This window comes from Dendropsophus ebraccatus, chromosome 3, assembly GCF_027789765.1.
Source record: "Dendropsophus ebraccatus isolate aDenEbr1 chromosome 3, aDenEbr1.pat, whole genome shotgun sequence".
Taxonomy (NCBI): Eukaryota; Metazoa; Chordata; class Amphibia; order Anura; family Hylidae; genus Dendropsophus; species Dendropsophus ebraccatus.
Window position 1 is genome coordinate 40,132,565 of NC_091456.1, and position 21,273 is coordinate 40,153,837.

The following is a 21,273-nucleotide window of genomic DNA, read 5'->3' on the forward strand; positions in this document are numbered from 1 at the left end:
ATTCTCATATTACTAGTAATAGAAAAGGCTTGGTTGGGGGGAATACTTGTTGCTGAAGTATCTGATTATTTTTCCTTTAATTAATTATTAGAAGTTTTAGAATATTATTTTGGTTCCAGACCCCATTGACCCCACATTGACCAACAGTATTATTCACTGATAATAATTAGCACGTGTAAAAGGGTCACCAATCAACCAATAAACGAGAAAATGCTCATATGACTTTGCATTTTTTATGCAGCCATTTCATGGCTTTTTAATTTCATCACAGTCAGCTACAAATTGCACAATCGCGGTAAAACAGAGCACAATTCACAAGATAGTGCTAATTAATGCTAATTAACCCCTTCCGGCATGAGGGCATAACTGTATGTCCTCATGCAGGTGGGGGCGTTCAGAAAGGGGTAATGTGGTGGCCCTGCTCTGAACCGCCGCGGTCCCGGGTGCTATCTGCGGCCTGGGACCACGGCAATTGGCAGGCATGGTCCGATTGCCGTGCTACTAATTAGCCTTTTAAATGCAGCTGTCAAAATTGACAGCTGCATTTAAAATGCTGCCTATTCCTTCCCTGGTGGTCTAGTGGGGGAATCGCCCCCCCCACGACATGGTCGCAGAGGAGTGATCACCACATCTGATACTGGCCAGGGTATGCACCATAATGATCCTGGCTCGGCATTCTATTGTTTTCGGCTGCAGCAGCCGAAAGCAATAGAATGCCTATCTCATGGATCTATGCAGTATATCTATACTGCATAGATCTCAATGACAGATCAGAGCAGGCATACTAGAAGTCCCTCAGGGGGACTTCTAGTATTTGTGTGTAAAAAATAAAAAAAAATGTTTTATTATTAATAAAAAAAAATACCCTTTCCCATTTTATAAATAAAAATAAACATGTTTGGTATGTGAGAATATAATATAACAGCTATGGGTGCTAATCTCAATGATAGGTGCATGTTTGTGGCCGTGTAAAAGGAATTTTAGTCAATTATTATTTAATTAGTGCTTGATGCTTTATTTTGTGAACATTTATCTTATCTTTTAGGCCGGGTTTGCACTTTGTAAGAAAGCCGTCGTTCTGTGACATGGCCGTGTCACAGAACGGCTGCAATCAGTGAAGTTCATGCTGGCCGGGTAGCGGTTTAAGCTGTGTAGCTGTGAAATCGCTCCTGTCCTGTGTCAGTACACACTGTCCACAGCTCACCTGAGTGAGAAGAATCCTTTGAAGAACCTGTCAGTTTACTTCATGTGGCCTGTGGTAAATATGTTTCTGGCAGCAGAATAAGTGACATGTCCATAAGTCCATGACACTTATTCTGCTGCCAGGCAAGCTTTTACAAGGACCTTCTGACGTAACCTGGCAGGTGTCTGACAGATTTAACTTTACCCATAAGTTCTGTGGAAGAGCATGGATTACTGGTGCACAATAAGTCATTGTAGGCCAGTGATCCACAGCTCTCCTTGATGAAGTTAACCCTGTTAATAAGGAGAGAGTATGTTGAAGTTATAACAAAGTCTTGCCACAGGCCATTTCCTCTCTTTCCTGAGATCTGCCACAGAGTTTAAAGGGGGCTGTACCTAGGTGTTGATGATATTGATGGATTGTGTGGTTTCCCTAATACTGTTATCTGAGGTGATTAAAGGGACATCCTTGGTGTTAGTGAGGTGCAGTAGAAATCAGGGAACAGTCACATGAGGTATTATGGTTCAATGGTTGAAAGTCTTTTATCTGTGGAGTACTTGCTAGATGGCTGTCAGTTAGAGATGGGGGCACTTATGATGATTAATCTATAGTTGGCAGTCCTCATGTTACCTTTTGATAATTTGCCCATGGAGTGGACTATGCACATTCTTGGGTCTTCTACTACAATGAAGAGTCAAATTGTTGTGGCTCAGTGTTTTTTACGCACTTTGGCACAGTTCACTCCTGATTTCTCCTCCCAATTCTTTAGGAATAATCTCTGCTGCCTGGCCTCCTGTTTGTTCATGCTGTCAGTCAGTGTGAGTTCCCCCATAAACTGCCTGTATACAATCAGATATAGTTTAATCTCCTGGCCTTGCTGTGTTGGGGCTGTGGTCTAGAGGTACTGTAAATCACCTGTCTAGAGACCAAAAATAGTGTTTTCCTTGGTTTAATTCCCCTAATAGAAATGAAATATAGTTGTTGTTTTACAATTTTTTCTATACAGTTTTGGAGATTCAACTATATCTGATTGCAGATCACTCTTCTGTAGACAGTTTATTACTAAAATAAACACTCCTCACTGACTTAGGGCCTTAATACACCAGCAGATTATCTGACAGATTCTTTTAAGCCAAAGCCAGGAATGAATTTGAAAAGAGGAGAAATCTCATTCTTTTCTTTATTACACATTTTCTGTTTATAATCCATTCCTGGCTTTGGCTCAAAAAAATCTGTCAGATAATCTGTTGGTGTAATAGGGCCCTTACAGTGCGAGCAAGCAGGAGGCCAGGCAGCAAAGATTATGCATGAAGAGGGGAAGAATGTGTGTCCTTCTGCTTAACCCAGATCTCCTCTGATAACCTCTGTTCTCCAGCTGCGCCATCAAGTAGGAAATTGTGCAGAGCTCCGTGCAGAAGTCAGGGATTATCAGTGCACAGGCATTAAAGCAGATATATCATTGTCTTCTGAATATTGGGTCACTTACACACTGCAGTACATAAGGGGTTAAGCAGAAGATAGTCTGCTCCTGCACCTATGTATTTAACCATAAGGGCTCCTAATGGGACCTTATAGGTAAAAAACAGTGGACTGACAGAGCAAGCAGCCATTGGCTCTCTGCTCTGCCCCAGTCACTCTTGTGGCTGTATATATATATATATATATATATATATATATATATATATTGTTTTTTTATACATGTATATCACAGAGCATATACAATACACATACACACACACACACACACACACACATATATATATATATATATATATATATATTGAATATGTGCAAAGCTTTGTGTTGTGTGTTGGGGAGGGGGGGGGGGGCTTAAAAATATTTGCTATGGGGCCCCGTGAATCCTAGCTATGCCCCTGCCAATAAGGAAAGGAGTCTGCTATAGTGGTGACAAGATAAAATAATATTTCTGGCACTGTAAATCTGTATACTGTACTGCGAATAAAAAGTTTCTTTTTGTAGATTGCAATCCACTAGAACATAGTAAGTAATAACCATTAGAATCTCGTCATAGAGTCTCTAAACATCATCCTTTATAAAAGACAGCATTAGTAATCACACAACTTAAAACCTTGGCCAATTTGGCCCACATAACAAGTACAAGAAATAACTGCCCTTAATTTGCAAGATGCTGTAGCAGTGCTAAGAAATAACCTTGACCTGTGGCTCCTGAGATGTACCCTTTTACCCCTGACATTTAGGGACCTGTGAATGTAACTGTGACAGCCATCATGTGCAAGTGATCCAAACAGGATCTGGGGGAATAACTGCCACTATGGGAGGGTATGAAGTCTTGGCCACTTAAGGTAACTGTCAGGAATGTGCAGTAAGCCTGGTGTGAACTGGGCCTTTTTTTTTGTGTGTGTGTGACACACCCACTGGCTTCTCAGCTTACTGGCAATGCAGGAGTTAAACTGCTCACTGCTAGCCTTGATTGCTGCAGCTGGGCAGTGTTGTTTGATTGACGCATGCCTCTGCCTCTTCAAAGCCTTGAGGATCATATATATATATATATATATATATATATATATATATATATATATGTGCATATATTTATATATATATTATTGCACTGAAGAGATAGGAATTTATTTTAAAATGTAACTTTTATTCTTCTTTTGTTAAAAATTTAATATTCAAAAAAAGTCACCAAAACACAAAAGACCTATTTTCTATTTACACAGCCATCACCAATAATTTAGCTTGTACAAAATTACTAAACTACAAAATTTGATATACTACATATATATCCGTGCACCTTTATCTTGTCTTCAGTCCACGTATTTCATTTACAGTTTATTTATATTCTCTATGTCCCTTTCTTCTTTTTTAAAAAAAATCTTTTTTATTTTCAGTGTGAGTATTCAGATCACTGCGTTTTTTCCACAGACATATTTTTACAAGAAAAATGAAGAGTTTACTTCCCTTGTCTTTTTTTCTTCGGGTTCTCTTCATATCACATAACTTTCAGCCCAACGCGTTTCTTGCTACTACACATCTTCAGGGGCTATGGGGTTAAACTCACATGTTCCCAGGGACGTTGTTTTGTTCCTCTGTACAGCTCTGGTGATGGCCGTACACTGAGTCTGAGCGCCCGGCTTCTTTTTATATGGTACATGTGCCCGCCCACTCCTACGTGTCATTGATCACTTGCCCAATCATTTATCACGCTTCCCACGTTGTGTGAGCAATAGAAGTATGATCCGGAGTGCCGTGTCACATGATCTGTTACGTCATCCTTGTTGCTTAGTTACCCAAGACGCCTCTGCATCCCAGGCCTCCTTTTGGATCGCGTCCTTGAGCCGCACTGTGTATCCATGTGAAAGACTTGAAAGGATCTTTTTCGGTTGCAAGAGGAATTCAGCGGAATGACATGTAAGAAATATAATCATTTAGGCCGTGCGGGCGCATTGCATTAAGCCGAAAGGTCCACTTGTGAGCAGCCACAGGGGTATCTCGTTTATTTTTTATATCCCCTATGTGTTCGCTCAGTCTCTTTTTGAGGGATCTAAACATCTTTCCTACATAGTTTTTAGGACAAGGACATGTCAGCATGTAAATGACACCCGATGTGTTACAATTTGCAAATTCCCTTATTTCATAGCATTGAGCCGTACTGCTGCTCTGAACTTGCTTTCCGGTTTTTATATATTTACACATAGTGCACTTACTGCATGGATATGTCCCTGTAGTGCTTTTCCTTGATTTTTCTTTTTTGTTTTTTGGTAGATAGCTGTGCACCAGCCTATCTTTTAGGTTGCGACCCCTCCTGTATGTAATCACTGGATTTTTTGGAAGGAATTGGTCTATAGTGGGGTCCAATTTTAAGATTGGCCAATACTGAGATAGTATTTTTTTTTTTACCTCCTTGGATTTTACATCATAAGTGCCTATAATCTGACACTTTTGGTCCGGATCCATCTCCTGTATTTTTGGAGCAAGCAGTTCATTCCGATTCTTTTTTACTGCTTTCCAGTAAGACTCTCTTAGTACCTTTTTAGGGTACCCCCTTTGTAATAATCTGTCCCTCAGGTCTCGCGCTTTTTCTTTAAATTCTGTGATTGTGGTGCAGTTGCGCCGTATCCTATAGTACTGGCCCACCGGTATACCAGCTTTCTGTGGGCGCGGGTGACAGCTCTCCCATCTCAAAAGTGAGTTGGTAGCTGTGTCTTTTCTATGGACACTTGTTTTGAGTCTGCCATCCGCCATCACATGAATATTTAGATCCAAGAATACAACATGATTTTTGCTAATGATTTTTGGTGAATTTTAAGCCTAGCTCATTTTGGTTTAGTTCCCCCACAAATGTGCTAAAATCTTCTTCAGTAGAGTTCCAGATCAATAGCACATAATCTATGAACCTTATCCATAGCTGAACATGTTGTGACCAATGAGACATTGCCTCTCCGAAGACGACCTGTTCCTCCCACCAGCTGAGGTACATATTTGCGTACGTGGGGGCACAAGGGCTCCCCATCGCTGTACCTCTCTGCTGGTGGAAGAAGTCGCCTCCGAAGAGGAAGTAATTGCGAGTAAATACAAAGTCCAACAGTGTTAAAATTAGTTCATTGTGAGCCTCATATTGGGTTCCTCTCATTTTTAGAAAGTGTCGCTAGTTTCTCTGGAAAGTGATTCCTCCCTGGTCATCAAACCCTCCGATAAAGGAGGTAACATTGTATTGATGACCAGGGAGGAATACGACACAATGTGCCTACAATTACTGAGGGATAAAATGTGCTATAGAAAAATAAGTACAGATCCAACAGATTTATTTGCAAATCAACTTGTAAATATATTGAATCAAGCGAAAGAAAACAAACTGATTGATGTAACAGAGTTTAATTATTTGAAGCCAGAACATCCAAGAATTGCCAGCTTTTAAAGTGTACCAAAGTTACACAAGGGGTATCCCCCACTACGCGGACGTCCAATAGTGGCTGGAATTAATAATGTTACACAAAATGTGAGCCAGTACATAGACATCGTACTGAGGCCATTTGTAGAGGCACTACCGTCGTATGTGAGAGATACGACAGATGTCCTGAGACGTATCGATGAAGTACAGTTGGAACCTTACAGCTATTTGGCCTCCTTGGACGTGGAGGCTCTATATTCATTGATCCCCCATGAAGGTGGAAAAATGGCGGTACGACACTTCCTAAAAATGAGAGGAACCCAATATGAGGCTCACAATGAACTAATTTTAACACTGTTGGACTTTGTACTTACCCGCAATTACTTCCTCTTCGGAGGCGACTTCTTCCACCAGCAGTGAGGTACAGCGATGGGGAGCCCTTGTTCCCCCCTTACGTACGCAAATATGTACCTCAGCTGGTGGGAGGAACAGGTCGTCTTCGGAGAGGCAATGTCTCATTGGTCACAACATGTTCAGCTATGGATAAGGTTCATAGATGATGTGCTATTGATCTGGAACTCTACTGAAGAAGATTTTAGCACATTTGTGGGGGAACTAAACCAAAATGAGCTAGGCTTAAAATTCACCAAACCATTAGCAAAAATCATGTTGTATTCTTGGATCTAAATATTCATGTGATGGCGGATGGCAGACTCAACACAAGTGTCCATAGAAAAGACACAGCTACCAACTCATTTTTGAGATGGGAGAGCTGTCACCCGCCCACAGAAAGCTGGTATACCGGTGGGCCAGTACTATAGGATACGGCGCAACTGCACCACAATCACAGAATTTAAAGAAAAAGCGCGAGACCTGAGAGACAGATTATTACAAAGGGGGTACCCTAAAAAGGTACTAAGAGAGGCTTACTGGAAAGCAGTAAAAAAAAAATCGGAATGAACTGCTTGCTCCAAAAATACAGGAGATGGATCCGGACCAAATGTGTCGGATTATAGGCACTTATGATGTAAAATCCAAGGAGGTAAAAAAAAAATACTATCTCAGTATTGGCCAATCTTAAAATTATAGACCAATTCCTTCCAAAAAAATCCAGTGATTACATACAGGAGGGGTCGCAACCTAAAAGATAGGCTGGTGCACAGCTATCTACCAAAAAACAAAAAAGAAAAATCAAGGAAAAGCACTACAGGGACATATCCATGCAGTAAGTGCACTATGTGTAAATATATAAAAACCGGAAAGCAAGTTCAGAGCAGCAGTACGGGAATTTGCAAATTGTAACACATCGGGTGTCATTTACATGCTGACATGTCCTTGTCCTAAAAACTATGTAGGAAAAACATTTAGATCCCTCAAAAAGAGACTGAGCAAACACATAGGGGATATAAAAAATAATCGAGATACCCCTGTGGCTGCTCACTTCCTACAATATCACGAAGGAAATTGGGAAACATTGAAATGTCAAGTGATTGAGGTGGTTCAGAAATCGAGCTTACGTGGCAATTATAATAAAAAACTGTTACAATGCGAGGCGCAGTGGACCTTTCGGCTTAATGCAATGCGCCCGCACGGCCTAAAAGATTATGTTTCTTACATGTCATTCCGCTGAATTCCTCTTGCAACTGAAAAAGATCCTTTCAAGTCTTTCACATGGATACACAGTGCGGCTCAAGGACGCGATCCAAAAGGAGGCCTGGGATGCAGAGGCGTCCCGGGTAACTAAGCAACAAGGATGACGTAACAGATCATGTGACACAACACTCCGGATCATACTTCTATTGCTCACACAACATGGGAAGCGTGATAAATGATTGGGCAAGTGATCAATGACACATAGGAGTGGGCGAGCACATGTACCAAATAAAAAGAAGCCAGGCGCTCAGACTCAGTGTACGGCCATCACCAGAGCTGTACAGAGGAACAAAACAACGTCCCTGGGAACATGTGAGTTTAACCCCATAGCCCCTGAAGATGTGTGGTAGCAAGAAACGCGTTGGGCTGAAAGTTATGTGATGTGAAGAGAACCCGAAGAAAAAAAGACAAGGGAAGTAAACTCTTCATTTTTCTTGTAAAAATATGTCTGTGGAAAAAACGCAGTGATCTGAATACTCACACTGAAAATAAAAAAGATTTTTTTTAAAAAGAAGAAAGGGACATAGAGAATATAAATAAACTGTAAGTGAAATACGTGGACTGAAGACAAGATAAAGGTGCACGGATATATATTTAGTATATCAAATTTTGTAGTTTAGTAATTTTGTACAAGCTAATTTATTGGTGATGGCTGTGTAAATAGAAAATAGGTCTTTTGTGTTTTGGTGACTTTTTTTGAATATGAAATTTTTAACAAAAGAAGAATAAAAGTTACATTTTAAAATAAATTCCTATCTCTTCAGTGCAATAAAATTATACATAGGAAATAAACATTGTTTATACCATACCAAACGAGTTTGAGGTTATTTTATACCCCAGAAATGAGACTTCCTGTATACCAAACTGGCATTTTGACAACTTGGTGCAGAGATGATTTACTCTTAGATTCTCCATGACAGTACGGACATGCAGAATGTGAGAAGACCAATCAGGGGAAAAAATCCAAATGTCGTCAAGATACACAAAAAACGACCAAGGTATTCACAGAAAATATCATTGAGAAAGTGTTGGAAGACTGCCGGGGCATTGCATAAGCCAGTGGGTGGGGGGGGCAACCCCTCCACTGAACTCTTATGAAACACATCAGAATAGTAAGCTAAAAACTCTGGAATCTCCCTCTCACCAGGGGAACACTCCGCAAGAGACACAGCAATACACTGGGAAGCACACTTAGGCACCCACTGAGCGGTCATGGGTATTGAGACGCTGCATATGGTCCACCATTGTTGTCATGGCGTCCAGGGTGTCCGTTACCCCAAAACAGTAGGCTGGCAATTCTGTCAGGATGGGAGGTATGAGACAAGGCAAGACAGTGGGCCCTGAAGCTGAACCCATCCACTGTCCCTACCAGGGGTGGATTAACTTTACCATAGGCCCCCCACCCCACTGTAACTATGGTAGCACTAGCATGGTGTTCATAGTACAGGATAGATAATGTCATGATGCCCTGTTTTGTGCAAAATCGAGGTAAAAAGGCAGCAAATCATGCCAGAACTGTAGCAAGGAGACATTACACCACTAAAAGTGTAAGACTGTTTGGGAGGCGATTGGCCCCCCAGGAGCTCAGGGCCCCGGATCTATTATGATCCGCTACTGGTCCCTACCTTCTTGCCTCAGTCGGCCCTAGGCAGCCACGGACAACCACAAAGATGAACCCTACACCTAATAAGTGTAACACTGAACAAGACAGACAAAAACACAGTATGGGAGAGTCGACAAGACACGTCAGAACCAAACGGACAATGCAGTACAGAATCAGGAAGCAAATGGGTAGTCAAAAAGGTCAAGCAGGAGGTCAGGTAACCAGTAGCAAACAAAGGGGTTAGGAACAGGGATCGCAGGAATAGACAAGGGAATAACTGGCTCTGCTTTCATTTATGAGTATCAAGAGTCCAGTCCGGATCCTCATTGGACCAGTGCTCTGATCCTCAAGGTTCCGGACAGGCAGAACCATCTGTCAATCAAAAAACACTGCTCAGCTGCAGCGATCAAGGCTAGCAGTGAGCAGTGTCACTCCTGCAATGCCAGGAGGCTGAAAGAAAGGTGGGTGTGTCAGACAAAAGGTAAAAACAGGCCCAGTTCCCACTAGGCTCACTGCACATTCCTGACACATATTCCCTTTTAACAGTGCAGCGAGTGACAAATAGTGTACGACCATCATGAAGGTAATTCTTGATACCCTTGGTTACTTCTAGGATTCGTAAAGTAGTGAATTTAGAGCCAGTAACGGGCTAAGCACTCTAGTCACATTGGTTAGTGATTATTCTAAGAAAAAAGGGTATCTCCATAGCCTACTACTCTCGCCAGTAACCTATCTCAGGCCATTAACTATCCTAAATAACTGTAAGGCAACGTTTACAGGAAATCTCTCAGCACCCGGGCCCTACCTGAGGTGCTGACAGTGTGCTGTAGCTAGCAGTCGATGTAAGCACCCTTTAGAATATGCTGGGATTTGAAGTACAAAAGAACTGACAACCCAAGGGGTTGTGCCTTCAGAAATTGCAACTCCCAGCACACCCTGAGAGCTTTATAAATGTAAGGCATTCTGAGAGTTGTAGTTGTTGATATTTAGGAAGTTGTGGTCAGAGATACAGATCAGTCCAAAATAGGACCGTATTAGCATGTACCTTCTAACTGATTCTTCATTGGTGACCCAGAGGATCAGCTCCACTGATGGCCCCAGGTCCCTTGAACACATATTGGGGCCCACCAGAGGATCCTCCACTTGGACCATATGTCTGTGATTTGCTATAGGGCCCTCCTAGTAATCCAGACACATGTCCCAGATACCTGGTTATGGAGGGTTCAAGCAGAGGTGCTCTGCACTTTGTGCCATCCTGTCCCTTAAGTAGGCCAACCTACTGTAGGGCTAGTGACCATGGCGACTACTTGATGATGGAAGACATAAACACCAAAGCAACCAAGGCAGGAAAGCTTCTTACAATTTCTGTCATAATTTAGTCATGGCAATGGTGGGACCACATCTCTAGGTGGGATATCTCAGTTAAGTTGTCAAAGCTAGAGCTTAGTGTTAGATCATAAAATGGCTAATGTTAACTTCCCATTATTACCTTAGTATCCACTTGGACCAGGGGTACAGGGAAGAACCAGGTACCTCAGGCCTGGAGCATTTAAAAATAATGGTCCAGAATGGGAAGTAGAAGGTTGCTATTATAAATTTAAGGGAAAGTCAATAAAACTGGATCTTCCTACCTTAACCCCTTCAAGACAGAGCCCTTTGATGCACAAAAGTCCGGGTCAAATTAATTCAATGTTCCTCCCTTCTAAGAGCCAAAGAGCTTTTATTTTTCCACCTACAGGGCTGGCTGGGGTGTCATTTTTTGCGCCATGATCCCTAGTTTTTATTAATATCATATTGGTGCTTTTTATAAATTTTTTGTGATATGTAATTTAATAAAATCTGCAATCCTGGTGCGTTTTTTTTCTTCCGTTTACCCTGTTCACTGTGCGGGAACAATAATGTTATATTTTAATAGATCAGACAATTCCACATGCTATGATATGTAATATGTTTATTTATTTATTTATATTTTTATTTTTATAATGGGTAAGGGGTTCTTTTAAACTTTTATTGGGGGGGACGGGGTTATAAGGGTTTTTTTTAATACTTGTATCATACTTTTTTTATTACACTTTTATCACTGTAAGGCTGGGTTCACACACAGTATATTTCAGGCAGCATTTGGTCCTCATGTCAGGTCCTCATAGCAACCAAAACCAGGAGTGGATTGAAAACACAGAAAGGCTATGTCCACATAATGTTGTAATTAAGTGCATGGCCGTCATTTAATGGCAAATATTTCCTGTTATTTTAAAACAACGGCCGTTGTATTGAAATAATGGCAGTTATTTACCGTTATATGGCGGCCATCCACTCAATTTCAACATTGTGTGAACATAGCCTTTCTGTGTTTGAACCCAGCCTAAAAGATGTAATCATTAGATTGCATATACTGATCTATGCTATGCCATAGCATAGATCAGTGTTATCAGCGATCTATGTATAGAGCCTGCCTGATAGCAGACTCTATACATGGATTGACGAACCGTCATGAGGGATGTAAGGAGCTTACCCCCGCCTGTCAGCACATGCGATCGGGACCCGATCACTCAGTGACAGATGCTTGATCAGTCACTGAGCACCTTAAACGCTGTGATCGCAGTAGATCACGGTGTTTAAGGGGTTAATGAGAGTCAGCTGACTCACATTACCTCCGGCCCCGGATTGCTCTCCCTGCAGCGCTCCCGCTCACATCAATAACCCTGTCAGTCAGGAACGTATATATACATTCCTACTGCACGGGGTATGTGCAGTAGGAGCATATATATACAGATTGCTGACGTGAAGGGGTTAAGAAAGGCTTCTGCTACCCAAAACTTTTTTTTTAGTTATTTAAAAAATAAATAAATTAATAAACTTCATAAAAGAGTTTCTATGGTTTTCTGATGTTGGGTGCTTCCTGCGTTTACCCTAGCGGATGCCATCTCCCATTGTTGCTTCTTATTGAAACCATAACATAGTATTGCAAACTAGCTTTGTAATGGATGTATCTGAATTGCCATCAATAGAAAAGAAAGAGTGCAATATTTTCTCCATGACAAGGTCTAGCCCTTAGGCGACCCTGGACGTATCCATGTGTTCAGAGCGGGGCTGCGCGGCGCCCGTGCTCTGAACCGCCGCGGTCCCGGGTGCTGCTCGTATCACCGTGTCTGCTAATAAAGTAATCTGCATCCGATTACATGATGCAGCCGTTCCCTGGTGTCTAGTGGGGTGGATCGCTCCTCTGGGACGTTGTCCCAGAGGAGCGATCAACACATCCTTCTCTGCCGGGGCTCAACGCCGTAATGGCGCTGATCCGGGCTCGACACTCGATTGCTTCCCGCTGCAGCAGTCGGAAGCAATCAATGTGCCTATCTCATCGATCTATGCTTCATAGGGGGCTTCTAGTATAAGTGTAAAAAAAAAAAAAAAAATAGTGTTATTATCAATAAAAAGCCCCCTCCCCTAAAAAAAAGTCAGAATCACCCCTCTTTTCCTATGTTATAAATAAAAATAAATAAATAAACATGTTTGCTATCGCCGCGTGCACAATCGCCCGAACTATTAATTATACACATTCCTGATCTCACACGGTAAATGCGGTAAGCGCAAAGAAATCCCAAAGTGCAAAATTGCGCATTTTTGGTCGCATCAAATCCAAATTTTTTTTTATAAAAAACAATCAAAAAGTTGCATATGCGCAATCAAGGTACCGATAGAAAGAACACATCATGGTGCAAAAAATGACACCTGACACAGCCTCATAGACCAAAGGATAAAAGCGTTATAAGCATGGGAATGGAGCGATTTTAAGGAACATATATTTGTTAACAATGGTTAGAATTTTTTACAGGCCATCAGATACAATAAAAGTTATACATGTTACATATCGTTGTAATCGTAACAACTTGAGGAACATATATAACAAGTCAGTTTTACCCCAGGACGAACAGCGTAAAAGAACCCCCCCCCCCCCCCCCCCCCCCCCAAATAAAAGAAATGCGTTTTTTTTTTTCTTCAATTTCACCACACAGCAAATTTTTTTCTGGTTTCGCAGTGTACTTTATGAAAAAGTTCAGCCTGTCATTGCAGAGTACAATTAGTGGCGCAAAAAATAAGGGCTCATGTGGGTTTCTAGGTGAAAAAATGCAAGTGCTATGGCCTTTTAAGCACAAGGAGGGAAAAAACGAAAACACAAAAATTGAAATTGACCCGGGCCTCTAAGGGCTAGTGGTCTATTATTTCCATAGAGAAATTAATACCAATCTGAATAGTACTATTACAATAGCAGTTTTTGCATTAAATAAAATGTCTACAACTTTTCCTAGAGGAATTAATTTAAATATATAATCACATACACTTAGGTGTACAAATAACAGCACAATTGATTCATCCTGTGATGCACACCTGCAATATAATATAAAGTAAGGGTTATATCTCTTAGAAGTTCTTCATTTATTGATTTGCAGCATGAGAAGCATACATGAGTATACAACTAGAGCTTATATGTAGGTATGTATAGTTACACAGCTGGCTATGCAAGTGGCCACGTGTAAAAGCACCAAATTTACTCTTTCATGACGCAGCCCAGAATGGCCTCCAATTTTCATTTTTGCGTTTTTGTTTTTTCCTCCTCGCAGTCTTAGAGCTCTAGCGCTTTTATTTTTCTATCTACAGGACCATGTAAGGGCTTGTTTCAGTCTACCATAACATGTATGACGGAACCTCAAAAATATTATTTACGTTAAAAAAAATAATATTTTAACATTTGGGGGATTCCCGTGTCCACGTAATGCACTTTATGGTAAAAGTGACATAAGTCAGTCTGAACACAACTATATGCAAGTTTACACACATTTTCCAATGTTTTATTCATTTATTGTTTATGAAAGTTGTTTTTTTTTCTTTTGCAAGTAATTATTATTACAACGGCCCTATTGTGACTTTAATAACTATTTAATTTTTTTCCCCTACAGGGCTGTATGGGGTGGCATTTTTTTGCGCCATGATTTCTAGTTTTTTTTTTACTATGTTTAGATCAGACATTTTGTCTGATCACTTTTTGTCACTTTTTATTCATTTCTTTTACATATAATGTAACAAAAAAAATCATCAATCCTGGCTTTTTATTCCATCTTTATGTTTATGCCGTTCGCTGTATGGGATCACTATTGTTATATCTTAATAGATCAGACATGTACACGTCACAGTATCTGTGTTTATTTAATAAGTTTTTACATTTTATTTGTATAATGGGATGGGGGGGTGATTTAAATTTTTATTGGGGGAGGGGCTTTGGCATATTTTAAAAAATATTTTTGATTTTTATTTTTCACACTTTTTAAGTCCTTCTCTGGGACTTTCACCTGCAATCTTTAGATTGCATTTACTGATCATTGCTATGCCATAGCAAACCATTAATCAGTGTTATTAGCGGTCTGCACATTGAGTCTGCCTTCAGTGTGCTGCCAGTTTGCTATTGGTTTTTACTAGCTTGCAGCTTGAGTAGCATTGGTATGCATCATGGTATTGAAGTTTTGATTTCAGATACTTTTGGTTTTGCAACTAAAAGATCATAACCAATGATGTACATACTATAGAGGATAAGCATAGGGAAAGGGCAAAGAAGGGAGAACAAACCCAAGGCACATCTATCCTCTGTGATAAACAGAGATCACAAACAGGAGAGGATTTTGCTCACTGCAACGGGTGCCTTTTGCATATATATTGCTGGGCCTAAAGCTAAAAGTCGATCTAAAAATAAATAGAGAGTAGTATATTGTGTGTGACATACTGTATAAGCCTAAGATACTTTTTTTTTTTTTTTTTACCTTACTGTGTTATTAAATGTGAATTTGGCTCATATGTACTTCTGAGAATAGTAGACACTTCACACTCACATCAATCCCAGCTCTCAAGCAATGATCAAATTCTCCTATTTTGTGTCTATTATATAACATTATTAGAGATTAGCGAATACAATTCGATCGAGTAGGTATTCAATCGAATATTGCGGTATTCAAAAGATTCGAATTCAATCGAGTAGTGAGGCGAATACGTGGGAAACATTCGAAAGCCCTCCCATCTGAGTTGGCGCTTTTTTAAATCCAATGACCATGCAGGGAGGCCGTGAGGGACCCTGGGAGTACGCACGCAGGGCGAAAAACGGCGTCTACCCTCATTGGATGGCTGAACCACATGACCTCAAATCTTAAATACTTCTCTCCCGCCTTTTGACCGCAGATGAGCTTCCAACCTAGTCAGGGAGAGTTCTTGGAGCAGGGAGAGATAGGTTTTAGTAGCGTTTTGGTTAGGCAGGATTACTACAGAACCCAAAAGTCCTTTTCAGGGCTAAGATCAAGCGAAAAAGTCATCTCTGAATCAAAAGCACTTCTCAGTGCTAAGACATAGATGATATAACAGCAGCATCAGCAGGTGTAATCATTCCAGTACCCTGTGTGTACAAGTGACTTATAGTGTCCCTGTTTAACACCACTAAGGGCACGTTATACATATTGTTCCAGTAGCTCACTAAGGGCACTTGATATATACTGCTTCAGTAGCCCAGTAAAAGGCACGTGATACATATTGTTCCATTAGCCCAGAAAAAGGCACGTCATACATACTGTTCCAGTAACATTCGTACAGCATTACGCATGATACGCGCAAATTCCATGACGCTCTGCGGACGCACATTGGAATCATGTATGTAACACGTAGCAAGAAATACGAACAAAATGTGTAAACATTGCCATAAATGTAAAACGTTCACAAATATTTTTCCTTTGCAACTGCAGAAAGTGGCATTATACTGCGATTTTGGGGTGTTGGGTGCACCCAGGCATGCTCCCCCTAATGTCCCAGTGTCATTCCGGAGGTGTTTGCATCGTTTAGGGAGGTTTCATGGGGGACTTGGTGACCTCCAAGTGGTCGAATTTTGATTTCCAAGTGCCGAGAATTTTTTTTCTTGTAGACTATTATGGGATCAAATACTCGTTTGAAAAGTCGAATATCGGTGCCTATTCGAATTCTCGAAAAGTCGAATATTTCACTACTCGCTCATCTCTTAACATTATATAACATATAACATTAATAACGGTTGGTGAATTGTCTTTCTGTGTATTTTTTTTATCAGTATGCATACTACTTTTCCCCACTGTCTTGTGCTCATTTGAGTGCCATAAAACTCTATACTTAAGGGACTGATGCACACATGCAAGCATGTGTCTACATGTGCCTACATGTGCCTTTTTTCAGCCATAACCAGGATTAAGATCCTGAAGGAAAGTTCATTTAAATTCAAATGCACACTTCTTGGATGTCAGCTCTTGCATTTGTTTAATAAAGTGATAAGTGAACATGTTCGTAAATTTACATATGTTCATATGAGCATGACGCTAATTGTTCAGGTTCGCCAATCACAAAAAATTTGTTCAATGATTGGAATGGTTATAATGATCATTTTCGAACATATTTGAACATGCGAACGTTTATCTTGCGATGTACACAACTGCATAAGTGAAACGAGCAGGGACAGCATCTGACTTTAGTTAGGCAGCAATATTCACAGTGGTAGTCAGTCAGTGTAGGGAGGGAGAGCTGACCGAGTAGGGCTTAGAACATTGTGAAATTGTCAGAATCCAGCATTTTAACACTATAAGAATTCATTTCTTAACTCTGTAGTGACCAGGTATCCATCATAGTCCATCCTGTCCATTATCTTCACAGTGGCCAAAAGGGGAGGCTCGATGGGCATCTTGACTTGCTGAGCTGACTGTACGTTTTGGCCTAGCATTCCTCGCACATATTGCGTGATACATATATGCACAACATTGCGTATATACACACGGGTGAATAAAAAAAAAGATAATTTGCTCCACCATAACATATTTTACACTTTGCACCTGATAATCTGTACGCACCGTAACGTACGCTTGTACTGTTCGTGAATGTTTGGCGAACACGAACAAAAATGATCACAATCTTTTTTTTTATGTTTGTGTTCTGGATTGAAACTGAATATTGGGATGTTCGCTAATCACTAAATATGACCTTATACTTTCCTCAAATTTATCTGTACTTTTTAAAACTATTTAAAACAGCTTGTCTTAAAACGCCCTCCTACCTGGATAACTATATCCATACATATTCAATTTTTTTAAATCGTTTCCAGGTTTTGTCATACTGTATGTACTAAAAACTGCCCTCTGTGAAACTGGCCAAAAACCCTAGTAGCACTATAACTAATAAGCTTAAAATTTATTCTACTCCCAATTTTAGCTTCAAAATCTGATTTTAGTTTTTAACTATGCTTAACATCCCTTATAACAAGCTAAGCTATCTGCATTCATTTAGATAAAGAGGTTGTTTTTGTCATATTTTATGGCATAAATAGAAAAAAGGTGCCTCTTCTGTTAACATTTAACATATGGCAAATCAGAGCAATGTGAAGGAATTTATTTTCCTGGGATTCCCCGGCATGCAGAAATATCAGACTGTTCTCCTCTTTTGCTTCCTGATCATGTACATTGTTACTCTCACTGTGAACATTTTCCTCGTCGCTATAATCAGATTTGATCGTCAGCTCCATAAACCCATGTATTTTTTTCTCGGAAACTTATCTTTTCTTGAGATTTGTTATGTTACAGTCACGGTGCCCAAAATTATAACGGACATCCCAAGGGAAATAAAAAGTATTTCCTTCTGTGGCTGCATGACGCAGCTTTTCTTCTTTACTTTCCTTGGTGCCACTGAGAATGTTCTACTTGGGATAATGTCCTTTGATCGCTTTTTGGCAGTTTGTTCCCCCTTGCGCTACACAAGCATTATGAGTCACAGGGTTTGCTTTATTTTGTTGTCTGCAGATTGGATTCTTGGGTTTCTGACCACTTCATTTCCTATCATTAAAATATCCCAGTTACACTTTTGCAATGCCAACGTTATTGACCATTTCTTCTGTGAATCGGCTCCGTTACTAAAACTTTCTTGCTCTGACACTTACTTCAAAGAACTGACTGTTATGCTCTGTGCGTCTTCAGTCATTCTCACCTCCATACTAATAACTATGATGTCCTATGGATACATCCTTCAGACAATTCTGAGAATTCCATCTGCTACTGGAAAGAGGAAAGCAGCTTCTACCTGCGCTTCACATCTTATAGTGGTTACAACTTTCTATTCCACAACATTTGTTATGTATGTGAAGCCCACCGCTAGTCAAGGATCATTAAACAAGGTCATGGCATTGTTCTATGCTGTCTTCACTCCACTTGTCAACCCATTTATATACAGTTTACGGAACAAGGAAGTTAAAGAAGCCCTTGTACTTTTTCTGAGGAGTAGAAGATACTGACATTATCTGTGTTTTTTACAATAATTTTGTAGCCAATATACAATTATATATATTTTTTTATTAGTATACAAAGTTTGCATCTGTGCCATAGGAGCTGTTAATGTTCATACATCATCAGAATTTTATTGGACGGTGCCTATTTAACAGCAGATAATGCCTTTTTTTTATAAATGGCCATTATTCTAATAACAGCCGCTATTATAAAAAATGTTATCAATGTGTGAGCATAGCCATATTTTCTCACTCTGAAGTGGAAGAAATGATGGATCTTCATGCCCAGAATAAACACCCATTAATATTTGATATGGGTATTACTATGTAAAAAAAATTCATATAAATGAATTTTTATCCACAAGAATAGATATGTTAACTTTTATTAACTATGGTGTCATGATCGGGCCTAAAAAGGCATCAGTGCCACCCTTTACGGCAAAGATTCGACCTCTGCGCCAAAGATCTGTTCCTGGTTTTACTTTGTTCTTTGCTTATGTCTTCTGTCATCCAGTCCATGTTTTCTCAGTTCTCCCTGCACTTTCCTTGCTGTTGTCTATTCACTAATTGTCTCTGCTGTGTTCTGAGTGACAGGTCTCTTCACCTCTGGCTTTCTGTGATTCTATTGTGTGTTTCTCCAGCTCTACTTAATCAGCTGGGAGTCCGTGACTTCTGTTCCCTTATAGCTTGGTCTCTTCCTTCACTCTGGGCTCTTGATAGCTTTGTCCAGCTTGTCTGTTCAGTTAGATCCAGCCTTTTTTCTTTTTCATGCAGTCTGTATTCCTGGTTTCCTTATCCCTTTGCTTGTTTCTTGCCATTCTTTGTCTTTTGTTTCTGTGTCTGGCTTTGTTTACCTCGCTTAGTCCTCAGAGTGTTCCTTGCTCTGTCCTTGGTTCATCTTGCTACTATCTCCGGCTTTTGGTTCTCATTACATCTCTGGCTTTCGTCCTCCATTGGTTTGGTCCCCTGTTTCTCGCTGCCTTCTTGATCCGGTCCTTCTGTATGACTTTGCCTTGTCTACTGTCATTGTACCTTGTTTGCTTGTACTGTGTCTTGTCTGTGTTTTGCACTTATTTGAGTGCAGGGACTGACTCCAAGTTGTGAACGGTCATTTAGGACCTGCACTGCAAGTAGGTAGGGACAGTGTGGGGGGTGTTAGCTATAGGACCCACTTGTCCTTTGTCTCTTTGTTCCCCGGTGCCCTGACATATGGAGCAAATATATGACCTAGATGTTACTTACTACTTTGTAATGATCATTCAATAGTTTTTCTAAATTTTTGGCAACTTTCTTTTTTTTAAATTTTTTGTCCTGCTGTTTCTTTTTTTTTTTTTTAAGGACGTCAGTTAATAATATTCATGATCATTATTAAATTTATCACCATCTCTTTATATGCTAGCACATTATGTCTGTGATTGCTAATATTAGAGTAATATGCACAGGTTCCTCTTTTGCAGAGCTTCACAACTTTTAGACTATGTGCACACAACATTTAGACTATGTGCACACAAAACAGCTTTATTGCCAGTTGTTATGTTCATAATATGACAGTTATTTTGGCTCAAGATTCCAGACCTCCAAAAACACGGCCATAAAAAGGCCACAAAAAGACATTGTGCGAACATAATCTAAATATGCTGTTGGTATTTGTAGTGGGTCCATTTCTGCTTTTTATAAAACATGCAGACATCTTTTCTCTATTTAGCCAAAGTAACTTACTTCCCTGTACTGTTTTTCCTCCCTATGGCTATGTTCTCACAATGTCTTTTTTGTGGAAATAACAGCCATTGTTTTAAAATAACAGCTGTTGTTTCATCACGGCAGCCGTAAATAATTATTATGAATATTAACGTCTGTCATTCAAAAAAATATAATAAACAATAATTTTTTTAAATAAAGTTAAGATAGAAGTTAAAACATATAACCCCTTAGTGAGTTCAGGATCTGAACCTGCCTCATAGATGGTGAGGAATGACTAAATTACAGATTTTATTTGGTCACAGTATACAGTGGTGTCTTGGATTACGAACATAATTTGTTTTGGGACCGTGCTTGTAATCTAAATCCACTCTCTTACCTCTTCCCTCCGCAAGACGTACTGGCACGTCCTGCGGGGGTGGGTGGAAGGAGGTTCAGAGAGGGGCCGCGCCGTGGCCCTGCTCTGAACTGCCACGATGCCGGCTGCTTACTGCAGCACGGGACCGCGGGCTATTAGCGGGTGCCACCGATCGACCGCGCCAGCTAATTAGGGCAGTTAGACGCAGCTGTCAAACGTGACAACTGCCTCTAACTGTCTTGTGTCCCCCTCTCCCTGGTGTCTAGTGGCTGGATGCGTTCGCGGGGGGGGGAGATCAAGTGTACTGAGTCGGCCGGGGCTCAGCGTCGGAATAACGCTGATCCCAGCTCAGCAATCTATTTAGATGGTCTGCAGCACACAATTATAATAGAGCACCGATCTGATGGATCGGTGCTCTATTATATACACGGCATCAATCTCAATGGGAGTCCCCCAGGAGCTTCTAATAACTGTTAGTGAAAAAAAAAAAATATTTTAATTAAAAAAAAAACCTCCCCTAATAAAAGTTTAAATCACCCCCCTTTTCCCATTTTATAAATAAAAATAAATAAATAAACATATT

The 21,273-nt window shown here is 40.3% G+C and overlaps 1 protein-coding gene across 1 annotated transcript; it reads left to right on the forward strand.

Annotated features, from left to right (window-relative positions):
• Positions 1 to 17,719: 17,719 nt before the first annotated feature.
• On the forward strand, positions 17,720 to 18,643 carry LOC138786444 (olfactory receptor 6B1-like). Its single transcript, XM_069963431.1, has one exon. It carries the CDS (start codon positions 17,720 to 17,722, stop codon positions 18,641 to 18,643), a length of 924 nt encoding a protein of 307 aa, XP_069819532.1.
• Positions 18,644 to 21,273: the final 2,630 nt, after the last annotated feature.